The sequence below is a fragment of the Ziziphus jujuba genome, chromosome 3 (assembly GCF_031755915.1).
Source record: "Ziziphus jujuba cultivar Dongzao chromosome 3, ASM3175591v1".
In the NCBI taxonomy this organism is placed as follows: Eukaryota; Viridiplantae; Streptophyta; class Magnoliopsida; order Rosales; family Rhamnaceae; genus Ziziphus; species Ziziphus jujuba.
Genome location: NC_083381.1, coordinates 21,030,930 through 21,050,724, shown reverse-complemented (window position 1 = coordinate 21,050,724; position 19,795 = coordinate 21,030,930). Strand labels below are relative to the sequence as shown.

The 19,795-nt window shown below is 38.8% G+C and overlaps 1 protein-coding gene and 1 long non-coding RNA gene across 13 annotated transcripts in view; both read right to left on the bottom strand.

The window, feature by feature from the left end:
- LOC132803227 (uncharacterized) overlaps positions 1-19,795 on the bottom strand; it is a 99,939-nt gene that overhangs the window by 56,503 nt on the left and 23,641 nt on the right. The window lies entirely within an intron of this gene.
- LOC107431132 (disease resistance protein RUN1) lies at positions 9,419-19,116 on the bottom strand. Of its 12 annotated transcripts, none has more exons than XM_060815589.1 (13): positions 18,849-19,116; positions 18,249-18,744; positions 17,517-17,683; positions 16,169-17,097; positions 15,695-16,057; positions 13,578-14,417; positions 13,014-13,448; positions 11,961-12,487; positions 10,650-11,546; positions 10,410-10,516; positions 9,968-10,292; positions 9,774-9,838; positions 9,419-9,667 (listed from the first exon to the last, which is right to left on the bottom strand). In XM_060815589.1, the coding sequence occupies exons 1-8, from the start codon at positions 19,072-19,074 to the stop codon at positions 12,449-12,451; spliced, it is 3,495 nt and encodes a 1,164-aa protein (XP_060671572.1). In that variant the 5' UTR covers positions 19,075-19,116; the 3' UTR covers positions 9,419-9,667; positions 9,774-9,838; positions 9,968-10,292; positions 10,410-10,516; positions 10,650-11,546; positions 11,961-12,448. The 12 variants fall into 12 exon arrangements, with proteins under 12 accessions (XP_060671572.1, XP_060671573.1, XP_060671574.1 ...); XM_060815590.1 differs by having other exon boundaries at positions 11,022-11,546; XM_060815591.1 differs by having other exon boundaries at positions 11,055-11,546.

The following is a 19,795-nucleotide window of genomic DNA, read 5'->3' as shown; positions in this document are numbered from 1 at the left end:
TTTATTCGGGTAATCCCTAAATGGGTACCCGGGGAGCGAACACCAAACGATAACTAAAATTTACGAATTATATACCGAATCGAAGCTCGAGTGATGCTAATCACAGATCCGGTCTTAATTTCCGATGATCGTACCCGACGGGGTCGGAATTTTATCGGGAAGCTTTTCGGGTTTCGGCTCCGCAATTCTCCCAAACCGTCGCGAATTGGTGGAAACGGAAGTCGGATTTGGGTTCAGGAGGTCGAACACTGCGGACTGGAGCTGGCCGGAATTTTCGGGGTACTCGCCGGAACAGTGATTTCCGGCGGCCGCCACGTCACCGGCAACCGTCGCCGGAACAGTAATTTCCGACGGTGGCCGTTTGCTGTGAAATTTTGCAGATTTGTAGATCGTGAGGAGAGCAATCCAACGGGACCGACGGTGAGCAAAACGGAGGTCGGACGGCGGAGAAATCACCGTTTGAAGATTTTCGACCCCTCGCCGGAAAACGCTCCGATCCCGGCGCGTCGGTGGTCCGATGGCCGTGATTTTTGGTGGGTAGGCCGGACTTGAGGAGAGGATGCTGGGTGTATGGCGCGTGTACTGTACATCGGCCGGAATAGTGCCGATTCGCGGTGGCCGGCGGTGGAGGGGAAAAATCGCCGCCAAACTTCGGACGTCCGATCCGGGCGCGTCCGGCGGCCGTTCGCCGTGAAATTTGGAGGTTTTGCCGGAAATGAGGTGGGCAATCTGGCTGGCCGGCGCGTGTACAGTAACTAGGCCGGAAAAACGTGAAAATGGCCGGCGGCCGGCGGGTCCTCTCTCTCTCTTTCTCTCTCCTCTCTCTCTTTCTCTCTCTTCTCTCTCTTTCTCTCTCTTCCCCGAGAGTTTTTCAAAATTAAAACCCTGCGTGACACTGTTCATGCCACGTGGACCAATCAGAAACTGACACGTGGCGTTTCACTGTTCACCGACCCAAAAAAAATATTAAAATAATACGGTATCCGGTAAACTTCAAACGTCCATAACTTTTTAACCGGATGTCCGTTTTGAGCGTGCCGCTAGTCTGTGAACTCGTATCGACGAGCACTTCACAACCATGCATGAGTCAAAGCTCAATTCCCCATAAAAAAAAAAGTCAACTCCGGCACCCCTTGGACAGTTTGGACCGCAACTTGTTTCGTCCATAACTTTCAAACCGTAGCTCCGTTTTCGACGTGCTACCAGTCTACGAACTCGTGGCATCGTGCACTTCGCCACGGTGCCCTAGTCATCTTGAAATTCCCACCGAGTCTAAAAGTCAACTTTTGACCCTCTTCGGTCAACGGTCAACGGTCAACCTCGATCAACGTGCACGGATTCCGGTGCGATTTGGGACGGGGTGTTACAGCCTTCCCCCCTTACAAAAATTTCGTCCTCGAAATTTCCACGCGTCACTGGAACAAACAAGGGTTCTGATCACGCACCTGCGCTTCGGGCTCCCATGTCGCTTCCTCGACTAAGTAGTTCCTTGCCAACTAATCCATGCCCAACACTACTTCAAGTCCGGATAGATCCAACAGGATCAGGTCTGCTTCCATCACTTGATCTGTGAAATCGTCGGGCGTAGTCCTGGCTCCCTGCTGCGTCATAGCAAACACCCGACCTTGACTTGTCTGTTGGGGTCTCCTTCCTCTACCTCGACTCGATCCTGCAGACGGCTGGACTGATCCCGAAGAAACTTCTACTGGCTGACTCCCCTGGGAACTCTGTCCTGGAAATATCCCCGTATGCTGTGTCCGTCGACCTGCTTCTAGCACACTGCTGCTACCATAAGGGCAATCCCTCCTTATGTGGCCTGGCTGCCCACACCGAAAGCATAAACCATCCATCTGACACTGCCCAGAATGATTCCCCCTACAAAGTGGACAAATCCGCGGAGAACTAATGCGTGACTGCTGATACGAGCTTGTATCCACACTGATCGAATGGCGAGCTGGCTGGGGCATACGATAACTATCTCTCCTCTGGAATCTGCCTCGTGGGCTTAACCCATCACTGTCTGAGCCTGAGCTATGGCCTTTCTTAGCTGCCCCCTGTCGAGGTACTCCGCTATACGAACCTTCGAAAGATCTGCGCCTTGAGGGTCTGTGTATCTCCTCCTGTCTCTCTAGCTCGAGCGCTGCATCCCTGGCGGACTGATAGGTGGGATGTACTGATCCGGAAAGGGTGTAGCCGATGCTCTCTTTCAATCCGTCTATGAACCTCACCTTCTTCGTGTGATCGTCGGGAATCAGGTGCATGCAGAATTCTGATAGTTCTCGGAATCTCCTCTCGTACTCGATCACTGTCATGTTCCTCTGTCGCAGTTCCTCGAACTCTCTCCTTCTTGCTTCACGGTAGGCAGGAGGACAAAACTCTATCAATGGCAGTTGTTCATCCCAGCTACCACGAAACTGCATAATGCAAGACCTTAGCAGGTCTTCTAAACTTCTCTCTTTATACCAATCCACCAATAATACTTAACAAGCGTCCGGTACATCTTGGTACTCCCAGGATGCATCGCATACATCGAGCTGTGCGCCTCCTCTAAAATCTCCTTCTTGAGTCCTGGGATATCCGGAACGCAAAGTCGTCCTTTATACACGAGGGCTCCATCCCTCCTTATGGAAAATTCCGGATCAAGACCTTCTTGTACCTTGCCCTTAATTGTCCTCAACTTAGGATCTTCCATTTGGGTCTCTACTATACGATCCACCAACACCGGTCGTACCTGGAAGCTAGCCATAAGAACTCCTGAAGGGTGCATATGCATTAACACCCCCATCTTCTTCAACTCCACCATGAGAGGTAGTTGGATGACTTGGATGTGAGCAAGGGATCCAGTAGCCTTCCTACTCAAAGCATCTGCCACTACATTCGCCTAATAGTGACTTTAACTTCCCTCTTGTGCAACTTTCCTTCTCATGCCCACTAATTAAGGATAGTCAAATTGGTCCACGAGAACACGATCTACAAGTCTTGGTCATAGTCGAACGCTAACCATAAGGTGCTTCTAAAGTATGCATCCTTAAACCAACAACCAACTCTCGTGACTCGATCAGCACTTTAAAAGGTTAGATTAGAACTTAAGTCTAATTTCCTCAAATACTGGTATCACCAAGTTAAGGTTGAGATTAATTCACTTATCTTCGATTACCCTCCTAGTACTTACAATTATAAAACCCTTGCTCCTCATTGATTAACCAATAGTCTTAACCTCGACAAACATCAATCTTTCTTTTAACTAAATTCATCAAGGTCATGAATAAAATTCTCAACATCCAAATATCATTCTTGAAAACCCTAAGTTTCCCTTATTTCAAATAAATTCCATGAATCCACACCTCAAGCAATAAGAAATTTAAATCCTAATTCTAGCATCACCACCAAGACTATGAACAAATCACTAGATCCTTAACCCAATAAAGTATTCCACACTTCTCAAATTCTAACTACGTCCCAAAAATCATACTCCTGATCATTGTAAATTATCACCAACAATATCAACCACCTTGAATCGATAAAGCACCACCAATACGAACCTTAAATCTCCAAGGAAATAAGATATCAAGATCTTAGCTTCTAGAATGAAAAATAACCATGCTTAAACATCCAACCATGCCTAAGGAATCATCCTCATCTCATTAACCTCATCAACCACCAAGTAGAACTTTAATCGCTATCCGGATCTTGCTTGATTCTCTAAACGCTGTCGTACCTTCTCTTTGTGAATGATAGTTTAAGCACGAAATCCATGTTTACATCTCCCTACTTTTACTTATCGGTGACCTAAGTACCTTTATTCGGATCTTGCAACTTCCTTTATCGTGCCAAACCACCATGTCATCCAGTGAGCATTCCATACGTCTTGGTACCCTTGGGGTGTATCGCATACTTTGAATCGCGTACTTCCTTTAAGATCTCCTTTTTGAACTCAACGATACCCTGCTTTGGATTCTCGACTGGCGATACTTAACCCTTAAGTCGCTCTTGGAAAAACCATAACATAAAACAAATAATAAAATATATTTTTCAAATATACCTAACTTGCATAGGCAATTGTTAAAACTCCACATTGAAATTCATATCTTAAAATCCATAGCATAAAATAAAATATGCACGCTTGTAATGGAGGTACGTACAACACCTTCTACATGTTACGTAATCCATGATTCCAACTGTCGCCGACACTCTGCTACCAATACAAACCAGGGTGGTTGCCTATATTGGCCGTCCAATTCCCCGGGCTCGTAGGCAACATGATCATGGGGCTAGCTCTACATGGACCACATTGGTTCGCCGCCTCCATATGGTGCAGTATAATATCAAACAATATAGCATACAGATACATGTATGAACACAAACCAAAAATACTTGAATAAAACACCTTTAATTTCAAATACCACTTTGAAAAGCATTTAAATTATGATAATCGATCGGGAAAATATTTTGACGCCTTGAAATCGATCGACACACATCCTTAGGCAATTATCCTTCTTCTCCATGAACGAAACGGATACCATTCACGATGATAAGCTTGACCTTCAAAAAGAAAAGGCATCCTCGACCATCGACTAGGCCATAGGAATTCCCCGTTAGGCTAGATGATCCTAATTGACACCCTCGAAGATTAGAGTTATTCAAACTCGGGCAACGAATTTACTTCGAGACAAACAGAAAGAACGCTTCCACGCGGGTAAAACGAGAGACTAGACATGGATGGGACACACAACAATGCACAGTCCCTTAGGATTACAAGAACCTATGCTCTGATACCAACTGTCAGGACCCGTCCAGAATTCCTTCCCCGGAACCCTAGACAGCCCTGATCCCAGGGAAATACCACCGAACCTTCCAACGGAAAATCCGGCAGCACCTCCCCTAAGGGATTTACTTACCACAAATTTACCTGCACTGAAAACACACTTCAAAAATATCCCCTTATTCCTCCCACAAACTACAAATTGGTTCCACAAATTGCAGTACTTAAAAAAAATAAATACAGTAATCCAGTGCAAAATAAATACAACAAGAGTGAAAGAAATATTACAACTGCAATAAAAGAATAACAGGGTACTGCCGAACTAAAACAGCGAGGAAGATCAAGTCCGCTCCGAGTGAACACCGACAACCTGGTACCTAGAGGAACGGAATTTAAGAGTGTGAGATGCTAATCATCTCAGTGAGCGACCCTACTACTATACCATATATTATCACAGTAATAAGTATAAATAATAATTATTTGGAAATAATAATATTTTCTCTCAAAACCCTTACAATTCTCTCAGTTGGAAAGGTTCCCCTTTTAAAACAATTTCACAAAAACCCTTTATCCATATGCCCCGAAAACCAAGACATCAATTAAATACCAGAAGCGGTAACAATTATATTTTTAATTCCAATTCAGTTTCCAAACATTTTATTTTTAAAACACAGTTCTGAAAATCATTTGATGCACCCACTATATACCAGTGGCGCCAACAGTACCCAGCGTCCCAAGGTACCGCCAGACAGGAGGTTATAGAGAGAAACCGGCATACGGTCGCGTGGCGTCCCACAGCGCCGCTGCTAACCTGGTGTCCCGGCCAAAGGGGGGTGGCCGCCCTCTCCGATGGCATCCACAGGACACCCTCATAATATCAACCGCGCGCTACTCACACCCACCTGCGCGCTAATCACATCACCTGCGCGCTAATCACACCCACCTGCGCGCTAATCACAACCGTGTGCACACTAACCATATCACATATACCATATCACATAATCAGAACACCAGTACGTGCACGGTGCATCTAAAAATCATAAAATCCACAATTTAAATTATAAAACAAATTTCACATTTTTCATAAGCATAGCGGGCATAATCCATCCGCTTGAACCGGGAATTTTCCCACAATTTCTTTGTAATCAATGCCATAAATTCCATGATTTTCAAATCCACCAACTCCCAAATCCATCAATTCAAATATCCACATTTTTTCCAAGCATAAATAATTTCTCGAAATATCATAATCAAATCCCATAATATTTTATGGGCATATTTCATAAAAATTGAAATCACCAACATAACCAAATATTTTCCTTGAAATATTTGAAAATCGAATCGTGCCCAATTTACCATTAAAACCACACCAATTTCAAAATCCTCAAAACCATAAAATAATTCCACATGGCATAAATTGATGAAATACACATTTTCTTAAATCCGATAAATTCACAAATAATTCCACAATAATTCAAATAAATATTTGGCACATAGAAATTAAATTCCAAATATTTAAATCACACATTATATATTCACCAATTAAATTCCCAAAATTAATTTGAAGGTGGGTCACTCACCTTGTGCACGTATCTCAATCAAGATCCTCTGTAGGATTGACTCCGCTACTTGCACGTGCACCTAAAACATCCACAGTACCAAAACCACAAATATTAATATTTTATTCGGGTAATCCCTAAATGGGTACCCGGGGAGCGAACACCAAACGATAACTAAAATTTACGAATTATATACCGAATCGAAGCTCGAGTGATGCTAATCACAGATCCGGTCTTAATTTCCGATGATCGTACCCGACGGGGTCGGAATTTTATCGGGAAGCTTTTCGGGTTTCGGCTCCGCAATTCTCCCAAACCGTCGCGAATTGGTGGAAACGGAAGTCGGATTTGGGTTCAGGAGGTCGAACACTGCGGACTGGAGCTGGCCGGAATTTTCGGGGTACTCGCCGGAACAGTGATTTCCGGCGGCCGCCACGTCACCGGCAACCGTCGCCGGAACAGTAATTTCCGACGGTGGCCGTTTGCTGTGAAATTTTGCAGATTTGTAGATCGTGAGGAGAGCAATCCAACGGGACCGACGGTGAGCAAAACGGAGGTCGGACGGCGGAGAAATCACCGTTTGAAGATTTTCGACCCCTCGCCGGAAAACGCTCCGATCCCGGCGCGTCGGTGGTCCGATGGCCGTGATTTTTGGTGGGTAGGCCGGACTTGAGGAGAGGATGCTGGGTGTATGGCGCGTGTACTGTACATCGGCCGGAATAGTGCCGATTCGCGGTGGCCGGCGGTGGAGGGGAAAAATCGCCGCCAAACTTCGGACGTCCGATCCGGGCGCGTCCGGCGGCCGTTCGCCGTGAAATTTGGAGGTTTTGCCGGAAATGAGGTGGGCAATCTGGCTGGCCGGCGCGTGTACAGTAACTAGGCCGGAAAAACGTGAAAATGGCCGGCGGCCGGCGGGTCCTCTCTCTCTCTTTCTCTCTCCTCTCTCTCTTTCTCTCTCTTCTCTCTCTTTCTCTCTCTTCCCCGAGAGTTTTTCAAAATTAAAACCCTGCGTGACACTGTTCATGCCACGTGGACCAATCAGAAACTGACACGTGGCGTTTCACTGTTCACCGACCCAAAAAAAATATTAAAATAATACGGTATCCGGTAAACTTCAAACGTCCATAACTTTTTAACCGGATGTCCGTTTTGAGCGTGCCGCTAGTCTGTGAACTCGTATCGACGAGCACTTCACAACCATGCATGAGTCAAAGCTCAATTCCCCATAAAAAAAAAAGTCAACTCCGGCACCCCTTGGACAGTTTGGACCGCAACTTGTTTCGTCCATAACTTTCAAACCGTAGCTCCGTTTTCGACGTGCTACCAGTCTACGAACTCGTGGCATCGTGCACTTCGCCACGGTGCCCTAGTCATCTTGAAATTCCCACCGAGTCTAAAAGTCAACTTTTGACCCTCTTCGGTCAACGGTCAACGGTCAACCTCGATCAACGTGCACGGATTCCGGTGCGATTTGGGACGGGGTGTTACAAAAATGATAATGAGGATGAATGTGAGAGTGACTATATTTGTAATGATTGTGAGGGGAGAAATGTGCCTCGTCAAATCTTAAGAACAATGGTAATATTCTTTAAATTTTCATTTACTAAATTACAAATTTAATAATGATTAATATTTTATTTATTTTGCATAAGTGCTAATAACTTTTTTAATGTTTCCATATGCAGTATGAGGATGTAATATCGTCAACAAGAGTATGTCAACTTCCATCTCAATGAATATGCATTCATGGAAGTTTAATTAATTTTAAATTTGTTATGAAAAATACAATAGCTTACAAATTATGTAAAAATATGTCAATGAGATGATATTTAATTTATTTGATAATTAATTTGTTATGACAAAATATTTATTTAAAATTTTTGTATTCTATTTATTTTGGATGAAGTTAGTTTTCATTTTTTTGTATTTTAATTATTTTTATATTTTTACTCTTTTAATCACTTTTCACAAAATTTAAAAAAATTAAAAAAAAAAAGAAAGGGCGACACATTAACAAATAATGCGTCGCTAAAATTGTCGATGCGTCGTTAAATAGGCGACTCTATTAATGTGTCGCTAAATAGGCGAACTAGTGCGTCGCTAAATAGTCAACTCTATTAATGCGTCGCTAAATAGTCCACTCTATTAATGCGTCACCAAATAGGCCACTCTATTAATGCGTCGCTAAATAGGCGACTCTACTAATGCATCGCTAAATAGGCGACTCTATTAATGCGTCGCTAAATAGGCGACTCTACTAATGCGTCGCTAAAAGTAAATATGCGTCGCTAAAAACTCAAAGATAGGCGACTCTCATACTGCGTTGCTTGTTGTCTTATAGATTTAACGACAGGACGTTAGGTGACACCGTGCGATACGTTGTTATTTATTTTGTGCGACGCATTTATTGCGTTGTTTATCAACACGATTCTAGTAGTGTTTCTTGACTTGTATTTAGAGGAGAATCAATCATTAGTAGCTTGATGGTGTCATTGAGAAGATTAGAGGGACAAGAGAGCAGTGTAAGTAAGATGCAAATAGCCATATTCAAACTTGAGCAAGGGGTCCAGATAGAAGATAGAAATGTTATCACTGGCTGGTAATCATTATTATTTGAACTACTCATGAAGACACAAAGTCATAATTGAAAACATTTTTCCTACACCTTGTTCCAACTTCTAACGCTTGAACTCTAACATTCTATCAAATAAATATTAAATACAACAATATAAGTTTTTGCAATGAAACAAGTCAAATTAACACATTTTTGAAAATTTTATATAGCAATAATGTTATTTTGTCTATGAACCTTTGTTTAATTTTCCTTTCATATATATTTTTGAAGAGTATGACACTGATACATCAGTTATAGGCCTTGGTCAATTTTCTTACTCTTCATAGCAATACACAAATATATAGTTCTTCTAATATGTGGACATATATATAAATGATTTCAGAAAATAAAATAAACTACATGCAACAGATATATGGATGCAAAGTGCCAAGTCAAACTTTTAAAGACCATTAAATTCCCTACTTTGAAATATAAAAGGAAAAATGCAACCTCAGCATAAACAATAAGCATCACAGCAAAAACTAGAACAAATGTATATATGGCCATTAAATAGTATAAGAAAGCATTGAGATGCAATATGTGTTCTCCCAACTCCATTAAAATAGCCAAAAACAAAAATGACAACAAAAGCAGCACATGAATTTTCTACTTGTACAATAGCATAGATATTCCATAAATTTGCATTTCCATATCCTCTTGAAAATCCTAAACTAAAATAGGAGCCATCAATGTGTTTGGTCTGCTGAAGTTTTTCTATGAACTTCACATAATCTGTTCAATGACAACAAGCAAAACAAAATCATATCAATTTACTAATAAAGATTTACCACCAGAAAGAGAGAAAGAGGGTAGGTTGACAAGAGCATGCATGACTAACCAGATTAATCTAAATAAATCATCCAATTCAAAACTAACTGTCCGCCGTGTTCCAAGATTCTTCTTCTGGAAAACATTGTACGAAATAAAGAATAATCAGTGATAGTTCAATATTTGAGAGTGGAATTTTATGACTTCTAAACCTTGCAGCTCAAACAAAAAAAAAAAAAAAAAAAGGAAGCCAAATAAATATACCAATAGAATGTATGATTTGCATATACTTTCAATTAATTTATCTTCTTGGAGTTTGATGTTAGGATCATCATCCAACCGTCTTTTACTTCCACCCAGCCCATTTAACAATTTAAACCAACACTTTTTGATCTCCCATTTCACATCTTCTTCCTCGATAAACACACAGATAGAAAACTTGGGTGAAGTTGCTACAAATAGAGGACCACTTTGCCCCAAATGCACGTTCCAAATCGACTCGTTGCACCTAATTAAGACGTGATCTTCATCTTTACTTCCAGTATGAGGCAACCAACCACCATCATAATTATAAACACGGTCATCATCACTGTTAATGTAGTTGGTTTTGAAATTTAATTCGAATCGGGTCTCAGCTTTTGTAGAACAACTATACACAAAAACAATGTAAAAGATAAAATCAAAGCGGGAATCATTAATATTAAACCAATTTGTAGGAAGCTGGATATCAACTGAGTTCCCACGATCCGTTTTATGGCTGAACCACTCTGGAATCTCATCTCCCGGATACACTGTTTCAAGATATGAAATATCCTGTGCCACATATAAAATAAATTAATCAAGTCAGTGCAGAAATGATCCAGTTCATAAACTAGGTAGAGTATATATTTAAGCACTTATCAATAAGATCACTTATAAGATCACTTATGTTTTTTGGAAGCACCACCTCGACCTATTATGCTTTCAACAAATTCTCTATCAACTTCACCATGAAAAATAGCATGCAATGTCAAGAAATGCATCCTGGATGGCTATGTAGCCTTTTTTGTCTTTTTCCCCTATTGGTCAAACTTATTCTCAACACTTTTTCAATGTCTTTGTTTGGTTCACTTTGCAGCTCCTCCAATGCACTTTCCCAATCTCTTATGCTCTTGGAGCTAAGAGAAGAACCCAAGACTTTAGGAGCTAATGGATTACCATCGGTGTAATTTGCCATTTTTTATGATAATGTAGCATAATCTTTTACAATATCAGAATTTTGCTTAAAAACATGCAAGTGGAAGAGTTCAAGAGCTTCAAAATCATTTAACCTCTCAACCTTATAAACTTGATCAGTCACTGTCTTAAGCACCTGCACATCTCTAGACGTTACAATGATTCTACTTCCATTACCAAACTCTCTCATAGATAATAAGTTGCCAAATTGGGATGTCGCATCATCCAAATCATTCAAGACAATAAGGACCTTTGTACGTCGGAGTCTGTCTTGAATACTTGGCCATTCCATGCTTGGATTGTGTGTTTCGTTTAACAATTCCAAAACAAGTTTCTCCCTCAAATGCATTTCTTCTCTATCATTGCAAAGAAAGCAATGCCTATCGAAATGATGGTATAACTCTAGAAATACAATAATAGCAAAGGTTGTCTTTCCAATACCCCTCATTCCATAAAGACCAACAGTACAAACATCCATTTAGCCAATATTGCCTAATAATCCTTCAATATTTTTTTTATCCGAATTTGAGTTCCGGCCAAGCCCAGGTTGGAATAATACGTTGATAAGCTTGTAGACAATTTCATCAAGACATCTCCAACAATTTGGCCAATTAACTCGTATTCGTCCCTATCAAATTAATAAGAAATCATCAAATACAGTTATTAGAAACAGAGGATCGTTTTTTTGGGTAAATGGGGGCAAAAGAAACAGAGGATCATTGATATAAATTTAGGTGTATATTTAAAAGAAATAAATAATTAGGTATCTATTGATCAGATTATTAAACTATTCAGTATTTTATAATATTGCACTTACTGAAAGATTAAGAAAGAAAAAGTGCTATTAATTGCGATTTCCATCACTTTTTTTTAATAAAAAATATAAAAGGGAAAATATCATCTAATATGGTTAATTAAGGGATGGATTTATAATATTTTCGCATGATTTGATAATACATTAAACTCTGTTATTTAGTTTCTTAAGCAAATAAGTGACAATTTACAATATACATATTATAAATTCAATAAGGTAGAAATTTACCCAAAATTCTTTGAATCATAGCTGCTGAGATTGGCCACCTCCTTGAGAGCTTCCCTCCATTGCTGCACCCTGTCCATATTGTCCTTGAAGCGCTGTTCATGTTTATTAAATGCTTCCGCATAACTCCCATCCTGTTTGCGTACAATGGATGGTTCTATGCCATAAAAAATGGGTAGTATGACATCTTCCCAATCTCTCCTGCAATCAAGTATGTGAACCACCTCATCCAAACACCATGTCGAAGAAGCAAAGTCTTTGGAGAAAACTATCATGCAAACCTTAGATTCCTTAATGGCGTCCATAATTTCTGAAATCTCATGGCCACTTTCTAGGTTTTCATCATGTTTGAAGATCCGGATACACTTGCGACACAAAGCATGATAAACATGTCCAATAAAATCATTAAGGGTATTGTCACCTCCGAAGCCGAGAAACACGTCATAGCTTTTTTGACGAGTAGAAGATGACGATGGTGAAGCAGACAAGTCTCATAACCGCAAACCCCGTGAAGCAGTGAAGTTTTGAACCTGCAAACACAAGCGAAGTAAAACCTTTGAGTGCATAAATAATTGAGCATAGCAAATTCACAGTAGATCTTCACTTGTTCATGATCTTGGAAGTCCATGACCTCCTTATATTCGGCATCAGTAATACGTGCCTATAAGTGCATGAAAATTGGACAATGAATGCATATGATATAAGTCTATGTAGGCTGATCCTGAACAAAGATTCCGTCCAATTTAGTCGGATAAACAAAACATAGGATGGCAGCTAAAATTGTGTGAAATGTCATATAAAAGGATCGGTGGTTATAGCCAAACTTGGGCATGTATATCTTCTTCTTTTTTTTTTTTTTTTTTTTTCTTCCTTAACTTTATAGTGAACTTAAATATTTAACAAATTATAATTATCACTAACTAATACTCAACATAAACAAATTCATTATAATTATCACTAACTAATACTCAACATAAACAAATTCATTTCACACAATTAGGTAGGGAAAAAAAAAAAAAACACTAAAATTAAACTGCTTTCACCCCACGTATTTACCTGGAGCCCACAACTTTTGATCTTCCCATTGCCTTTTTTGTCTTCCTCCATAAAAACATGGAAAGAAGCCCCGGTGACCATTCTACAAACAGAGGACCAGTTTACCCCAAATACATGTCTCAAATCGATAGTCGCATACCTAATTAAGACATGAGCTGAGTTGTTATTTACTTGAAGCGTGCAAGCATCTTCATAATTGAAAGAACCGCCGACACTACTGTCCATGCTGGTCGTGAAATTGAATCTGAATCGGATTTTAGTTTCTGGCCCAGAAATTTTAAACGCAAAAACAGCACTAAAGACAAATTTGAAGCGGGAATCATAAGTATTAAGCCAATTTGGAGGAAGCTGGATAAATGATTTCCCATAAGCTTGATGCTTGAGCCACAGTGGGATTACATTTCCTGGGTACACCATTTCAAGATATGGAATATCCTGTACCACATGGATGATAAATTAATCAAGGCGCAGAGCATGAATTAGATATATATTTTACGTAGAGAGAGAGAAACAAATATAAATATAAATATATACATATATATATATATATATATATATACATACATCCTGAGCGGACAAAATTCTACGGCGTGCACCATCCTCAATAACGTTGATACATGTGTCGTGACCCAATTTTAGGCATTGCTGAAAATTATAAATTTCCCCTTCACTTTTATTATTTTGATGTTGAACTTGGGGGTCATAATCTTGTACGGTTGGGGTCCACCAAAATGATATTTTCTCCAGCGATGTGCAATTATTTGCATCCAAACAATTTAAAGATGGTGGAAGCACAATTATTGATCTCAATCCCGTACAACCACTTATTTTCAAATATCGAAGGGACGAACTTCTACAACCCTCAAGCTCGATCAGATTTGGGCAATTAGAAAGATCCAGCCATTCCAGTGATTTTAACGTCCAAATGCTTTTTGGTAGACTTTCAAGTTTTTCGCAATTATACAAATCTAAATGTGAGAGACCCATGAGACACCCAATTGATGATGGCACTACTTGTATTGCTGTCCTGCACAATCTTAACACCTTTAAATTGGATGGAAGATTTTCTATCCCATATTTCAGTTTATTGCATGCACTCATATCCAAATCTAATAGACCCAAAAGAAACCTAACTGATGAGGGCAATACTTCTATTGCTGTCCTACACAATTTCAACTGCCTTATATTCAATGGAAGATTTTCCATGCCATCTTTCAGATTCTCACAATCACTCAAATCTAGTAGCTCAAGCTTGTCCAGATTCTTAAAGCACGAAGGAATCTGAACCAAACTTATACACCCTTGAAGATTTATACTTTCAAGATTTATAGCCCCACACAAGTTTGGTATTTGAATAAGGTGCTCAGAATAACTAAGATCCATCTTCTTCAACTTCTCAACGGGCTGCAACAAACAAACAAGCAAACAAACAAAGACTATAATAATTAAGCACTACTACATATTTAATACAACAACATATATATAATTTTGCTAAAAAACACGCCAGATCCAGTGATGGAGCCAGAAAATATATTGAGAGGGGCATCATTATATATCAATAATATAATTGTTTTTTGGGCAAATTATATCAATAACATAACTACTTATATTATATGAAAAGTAGGGTAATCTATAAATTTTTTTCATATTCAACTGGTGTTGTTATTTGAGATAGTCAAGGGAATGTAATATGCTTTAGCTAAGCCGTTTCCTCTTCTATATTTGCCTTTGGTCACGGAATTACTTGGCATTAAAGAAGCAATTTGTTCCTGTACTGATATTGTCTTCTTTGGTGGTGGTTTGGCTTATAACTCTCAGGAAGCCATACGATTAATTTATGACACAGGTGATTATAAGGGGATGGGTGTTTTATTGTAACAGATATTAGAATTCTGCTAAGTCGTTACTCTGGTTTCTTTGTTTACTCCTAGGACTGCTAATATGGCAACTCATATATTATATTAGCTAAGCATTCTCTATCACGGTCTATTTATGAATCTGGGTTGGAAGTAGAACAACTTTCTATGGGTCCTAGTCTCCAACAAGTTGCTTGCATTTTTTTTTATTTCAAGTAATGCATTTTTTAATGATCTTTCTTAAAAAAAAAAAAAAAACTGAAAAAGTTAAAATTTAAGACTTTAATTGTCTGTAATTTATGAACAAAAACTTTAATTCAAAATAAAATTAGAAAAATAAAAATTTAACTAATATAGTGAACAAAAATTAATAAAATAAAAATTCTATTAAAGGTAAGAAATTTATAAATATTGATGTTAAATAATATCATTTTTAGTAGAGATAATATGGGCTATTGGATTGGATTAACAGATTTCAACTTCTGAAAAGAAAAATGTTAAAATGGGACAAATTTGGAGAAGAGATTTACACTTTGAGGGAGGCACCACTTAATTTTAAAGGATTAAATTGTAAATTAGATAAATTTTATATATGTAAATTAAAAAAAAGAAAAAAGAAAAATTGAGGGGGGCACATGCCCCTCTGCCTTACCTAGGTCCGTCCATGGCCACACTCCCCACCATAAAAAACGAATTTCACATTAGACAACATGCTTTCATCCCACAACATATTCCCTGATGTGAGGGGCATTTTTTACGATGAGGTTTGGCATGTTTTTTAGTAGATATGTATATATATATATATATATATATACCTATGCATACCTGATTTTCATTCCAATGTAGCTCCACAAGTTGGCTATCACGCATAACAAGTTCAACAAGATTTTCTGGACAAAAATTTGATATAAAATCTTTTAAAGGGTATAAATCCCACTGAAGATATCTCAGCTCATCAGAAGGAAACTCTAAACCTTCATAAGGAAGATATATTTGTTGGCGCACTTCTCTATCGTATGGATGCCATCCTACTTTCTCGTAGAATATTTCTCCATTGCAAAATCTGTTGTCACAATGCATTCTAAGAAATCGTAGATGGTACATCTTTGAGAATGCTGTAGGCTTCACTTTTACATCCTTTCTAAGTTCAGACAGATTCAATAATATGCCTTCAATTTCAGAGCTTCCCTAAAAATCAACCCAATGTTATGGATAAGGACACAATATATAATAAAAGAAAATTTATTAACTTGAATATTTATAGACACAAGTAAATGTATTAAACTAATTTGCACTTACCGTACTTCTTTCCAATACATAGCTAACATCTTTAGCATTCCACAGTCTACTACGTTTTCCAGGTTCTTTGTTTTTATCACAAACAATAGCCTTACCCATTTGTCGTAGTAAAGCATGCATGGACAATTTGTTTTGGCATTCAATTATTAAGGATTTATCAATGAGAACACTTATTCCTGCTGTTGCATCAGAATGTTGCTCATTGCGGTGTAGTATGCTTTCCACATATTCTCTGTCAACTTCACCATCGAAGAAGCATGCAATGTCGAGAAATATGCCCTGGATTGCTTCGTCATCTAATCCATCATAACTTATTTTCAACACTTTTTGAATGGTCCTGTCTGGATCTGTTTTCAACTTATCCAATGCACTTTCCCATACTTTTATGCTTTTGGAGTAAAGGGAACAACCCAAGACTTCAAGAGCTAATGGATTGCCATGTGCATAATCTGCTGCACCTTTTGATAAAGCTTCATACCCTGGAAGATCAGAATTTTGACCAAAAGCATGCAAGCGAAAAAGCGTAAGGGCGTCAGAGTCATTTAACCTCTTAACCTCGTAAAGTTCATCTGCCCTTGACTTGAGCACTTGGGCATCTCTGGTTGTGACAATAATTCTACTTCCATCACCGAAGGTACACCCTTTAGGTAATAATCTGTTTAATTGTAATATTGCATCCAAATCATCTAAAACAATAAGGACCTTTGTACGGCGGCATCTGTCTTGAATAGCAATTGATTCCATGTTTAGAGAAGTTTTATCTTTGAACAGCTCAAAAAGAAGTTTCTCTCTCAAATGATTTATTCCATGTCTTTCAAATTCTTCTCTAACATCGTTAAGAAAGCAACAACTTTCGAAATGACAATAGAAGGTTTGAAATATAGCACGTGCAAGGGTGGTTTTTCCAATGCCCCCCATGCCATAAAGGCCTATGATGTAACATCCCACATCGGTTGGAGAGGGGCACGAAGCGGTCTTTATAAGGCTGTGGATACCTCTCCCTTCAGGACGCGTTTTGTGAGCAAAACCTTGAGGCCAGGGGGGAGAGAGGGTGTGAACCCTGAGCCAAAGAGGACAATATCCTGATGCGGGTGGTCTGGGCTGTTACAGTGGTATCAGAGCCAGGACCCGGATCGGTGTGCCAGCGAGGACGCTGGGCCCCAAGGGGGGAGGATTGTAACATCCCACATCGGTTGGAGAGGGGCACGAAGCGGTCTTTATAAGGCTGTGGATACCTCTCCCTTTAGGACGCGTTTTGTGAGCAAAACCTTGAGGCCAGGGGGGAGAGAGGGTGTGAACCCTGGGCCAAAGAGGACAATATCCTGATGCGGGTGGTCTGGGCTGTTACATATGATGCGAACATTCATTGAGCCAATGCACAACAATCCTTCAATTTCCTTCGTAGGCTTTTCAATTCCAATCAAGTGCCTCTTGAAATGATCATTTGCTGATACGTATTTAGACAATTTCAATAAAACATCTTCAACAATTTTTTCAATAAACCTGTACTCAGGCCTAGCAAATGGAGAAATCAAATACAAATTGTTAGAAACAGAGGATCATTGATATAAATCTAGGAATTTAAAAGAAATAGATATAAATCTTAATTCAATAATATTATGTATATATATATATATTTTTTTTTTTGGGTGAAATAAACATATTATATATAGTTGTAATAAGGCAAGTGTGCTATTAACCATTTTAACATTGTAGTAAAATATAAAACAGGGGAAATATCGTCAGCCTTTTGGAGGTTTGACAAATACACACTACTTTAGAAACAAGGGATCATTGATATAAATTTTGGAATTTAAAAGAAATAAATATTAATGCTTAATATATCTTAGGAATATATTTAGATGATTTAAATTTTATTCAAGGAAATTTTGTTATTAACTATTTTCATTTTTTAGTAAAATATAGAAAAGGGGAAGTATCATCGACCACTTGGAGGTTTGACAAATATACACCACTTAGACCTTAGCTTAAAGTCTCATCACCTAGAATCCTGGATTTAACACCCTGAAATTAATCAGTATATATATATATATGACAAATTACTTAGACAGAAAGTTACCTAATCTTGTTTGACTCATAACCGCTGATACCAGCCACTTCTTTAAGAGCATCCCTCCACTGCTGCACCATCTCCCTTCCGTCTTGTTCATGTTTAGCAAATGCTTCTGCATAACCCTCCTGCTGTTTTCGTACAACAGATGGTTCTATGCCATAAAAAATGGGTACAACAGCACTCCCATTTCTCTTGCATTCGAGTATGCGAACCACTTCATCCAAACACCATGTGGAAGATGCAAAGTCTTTGGAGAAAACTATTATGCAAATCTTAGATTCCTTAATGGCCTCCATGATTTCAGAAATTCTATGGCCACTTTCAAGGTTCTCATCATCTTTGAAGGTCACGATATGCTTTAGATCCAGAGCATGATAAAGATAACCAGTAAAACCATCTCGGGTGTCCTCACCCCTAAAACTGAGAAATACATCATACTTTTCTCGAGAAGAAGAAGAAGAAGAAGAAGAAGCAGAAGCCATGTTTATAACCTGCAGCAAATCTTAATCCACAAGCAAATTAAGTAATTATAAATTAATTAGTAACAAATTGAATGGAAGATTGGTATTGAGGTAAGCTAACTACATGTGCCTCTGTTATCCATACCTTTGGCTACCAACGACGTTGCTGCAGCTAGGTTTGCTTTTTTTTTTTTTTTTTTTTTTTTGGTTCTTTTTTCCTGCAAGTCGTCTACCCACAACACCAAGACCGTCTTCCTGATCGGTTGCCCAAAACGCTGTGCTTCTCTCTCTCTCTCTCTCTCTGTATTGTGGAGGAGAGAAGAAAATGGGAAAAAGGACTCGCCGGCCGTGTTAACTTTATCAGTCAACATGTAGCGACAAAGACTTTATTGGTCAGTAGCCTGCAGTGGTTGTTACCAATATACAGTAGTATTTGGACGTGGGTTCTTATATATATATATATATATTATAAACCAATATACAGTGGTTATTACCACCGGCCATTATTGACTTTATGTGCAAAGTTTTTATTTTCTTTCGCAAATACAATATATAAATTAACATGATGTAAGATATTAGCATAATATTACAATAATAAACTTGTCAAATACTTTATGATAAAAAAATGTGTTAAATACTTTATTACCGTGAGTTACAAAGACATAATTAGTCCCTTTGGAATGGCACCCACTGCTGCTAATAACCCCACGTCCAAATTTTACTCGAATCTAAAATTTCACATATGAAAAAATACCGACATTGCCATTAACCTGTACAGCAAACGATATTTTGAAATCATTATAATTTTTTATGGACATATGCTAAACTCAAAAAGGGTTGATATTCTAATTACAGGCCTTATTTGAATCCATTTATATATGCTAATACTAAAGACCAAATATTGGTCATTGTGGCTTGACTTGTTGTGTACTTGTCATGTGGAAGACGAAATCATGAAAAACCTAATATTGAAAAGTAATTGGACTAATTAAAGCTTATTTACAGCTAATTAAGAAAATATGAAGTTGAATTATGTCCATAAAAGTAAACCATAGAGGACAATATTCACTAGGGAACCAAAAATGTGTGAAA

What these genes read in the sequence shown, in the direction of transcription:
- LOC107431132 (XM_060815584.1), bottom strand. Translation starts at nt 19,074, where the DNA reads ATGTTGACTGATAAAGTTAACACGGCCGGCGAGTCCTTTTTCCCATTT. An exon ending in AATGAATGTTCGCATCATAT is followed by an intron (nt 17,098 to 17,516) that starts GTAACAGCCCAG and finishes GTTACATCATAG; the next exon opens with GCCTTTATGGCATGGGGGGC. An exon ending in ATGTATTGGAAAGAAGTACG is followed by an intron (nt 16,058 to 16,168) that starts GTAAGTGCAAAT and finishes GTTGATTTTTAG; the next exon opens with GGAAGCTCTGAAATTGAAGG.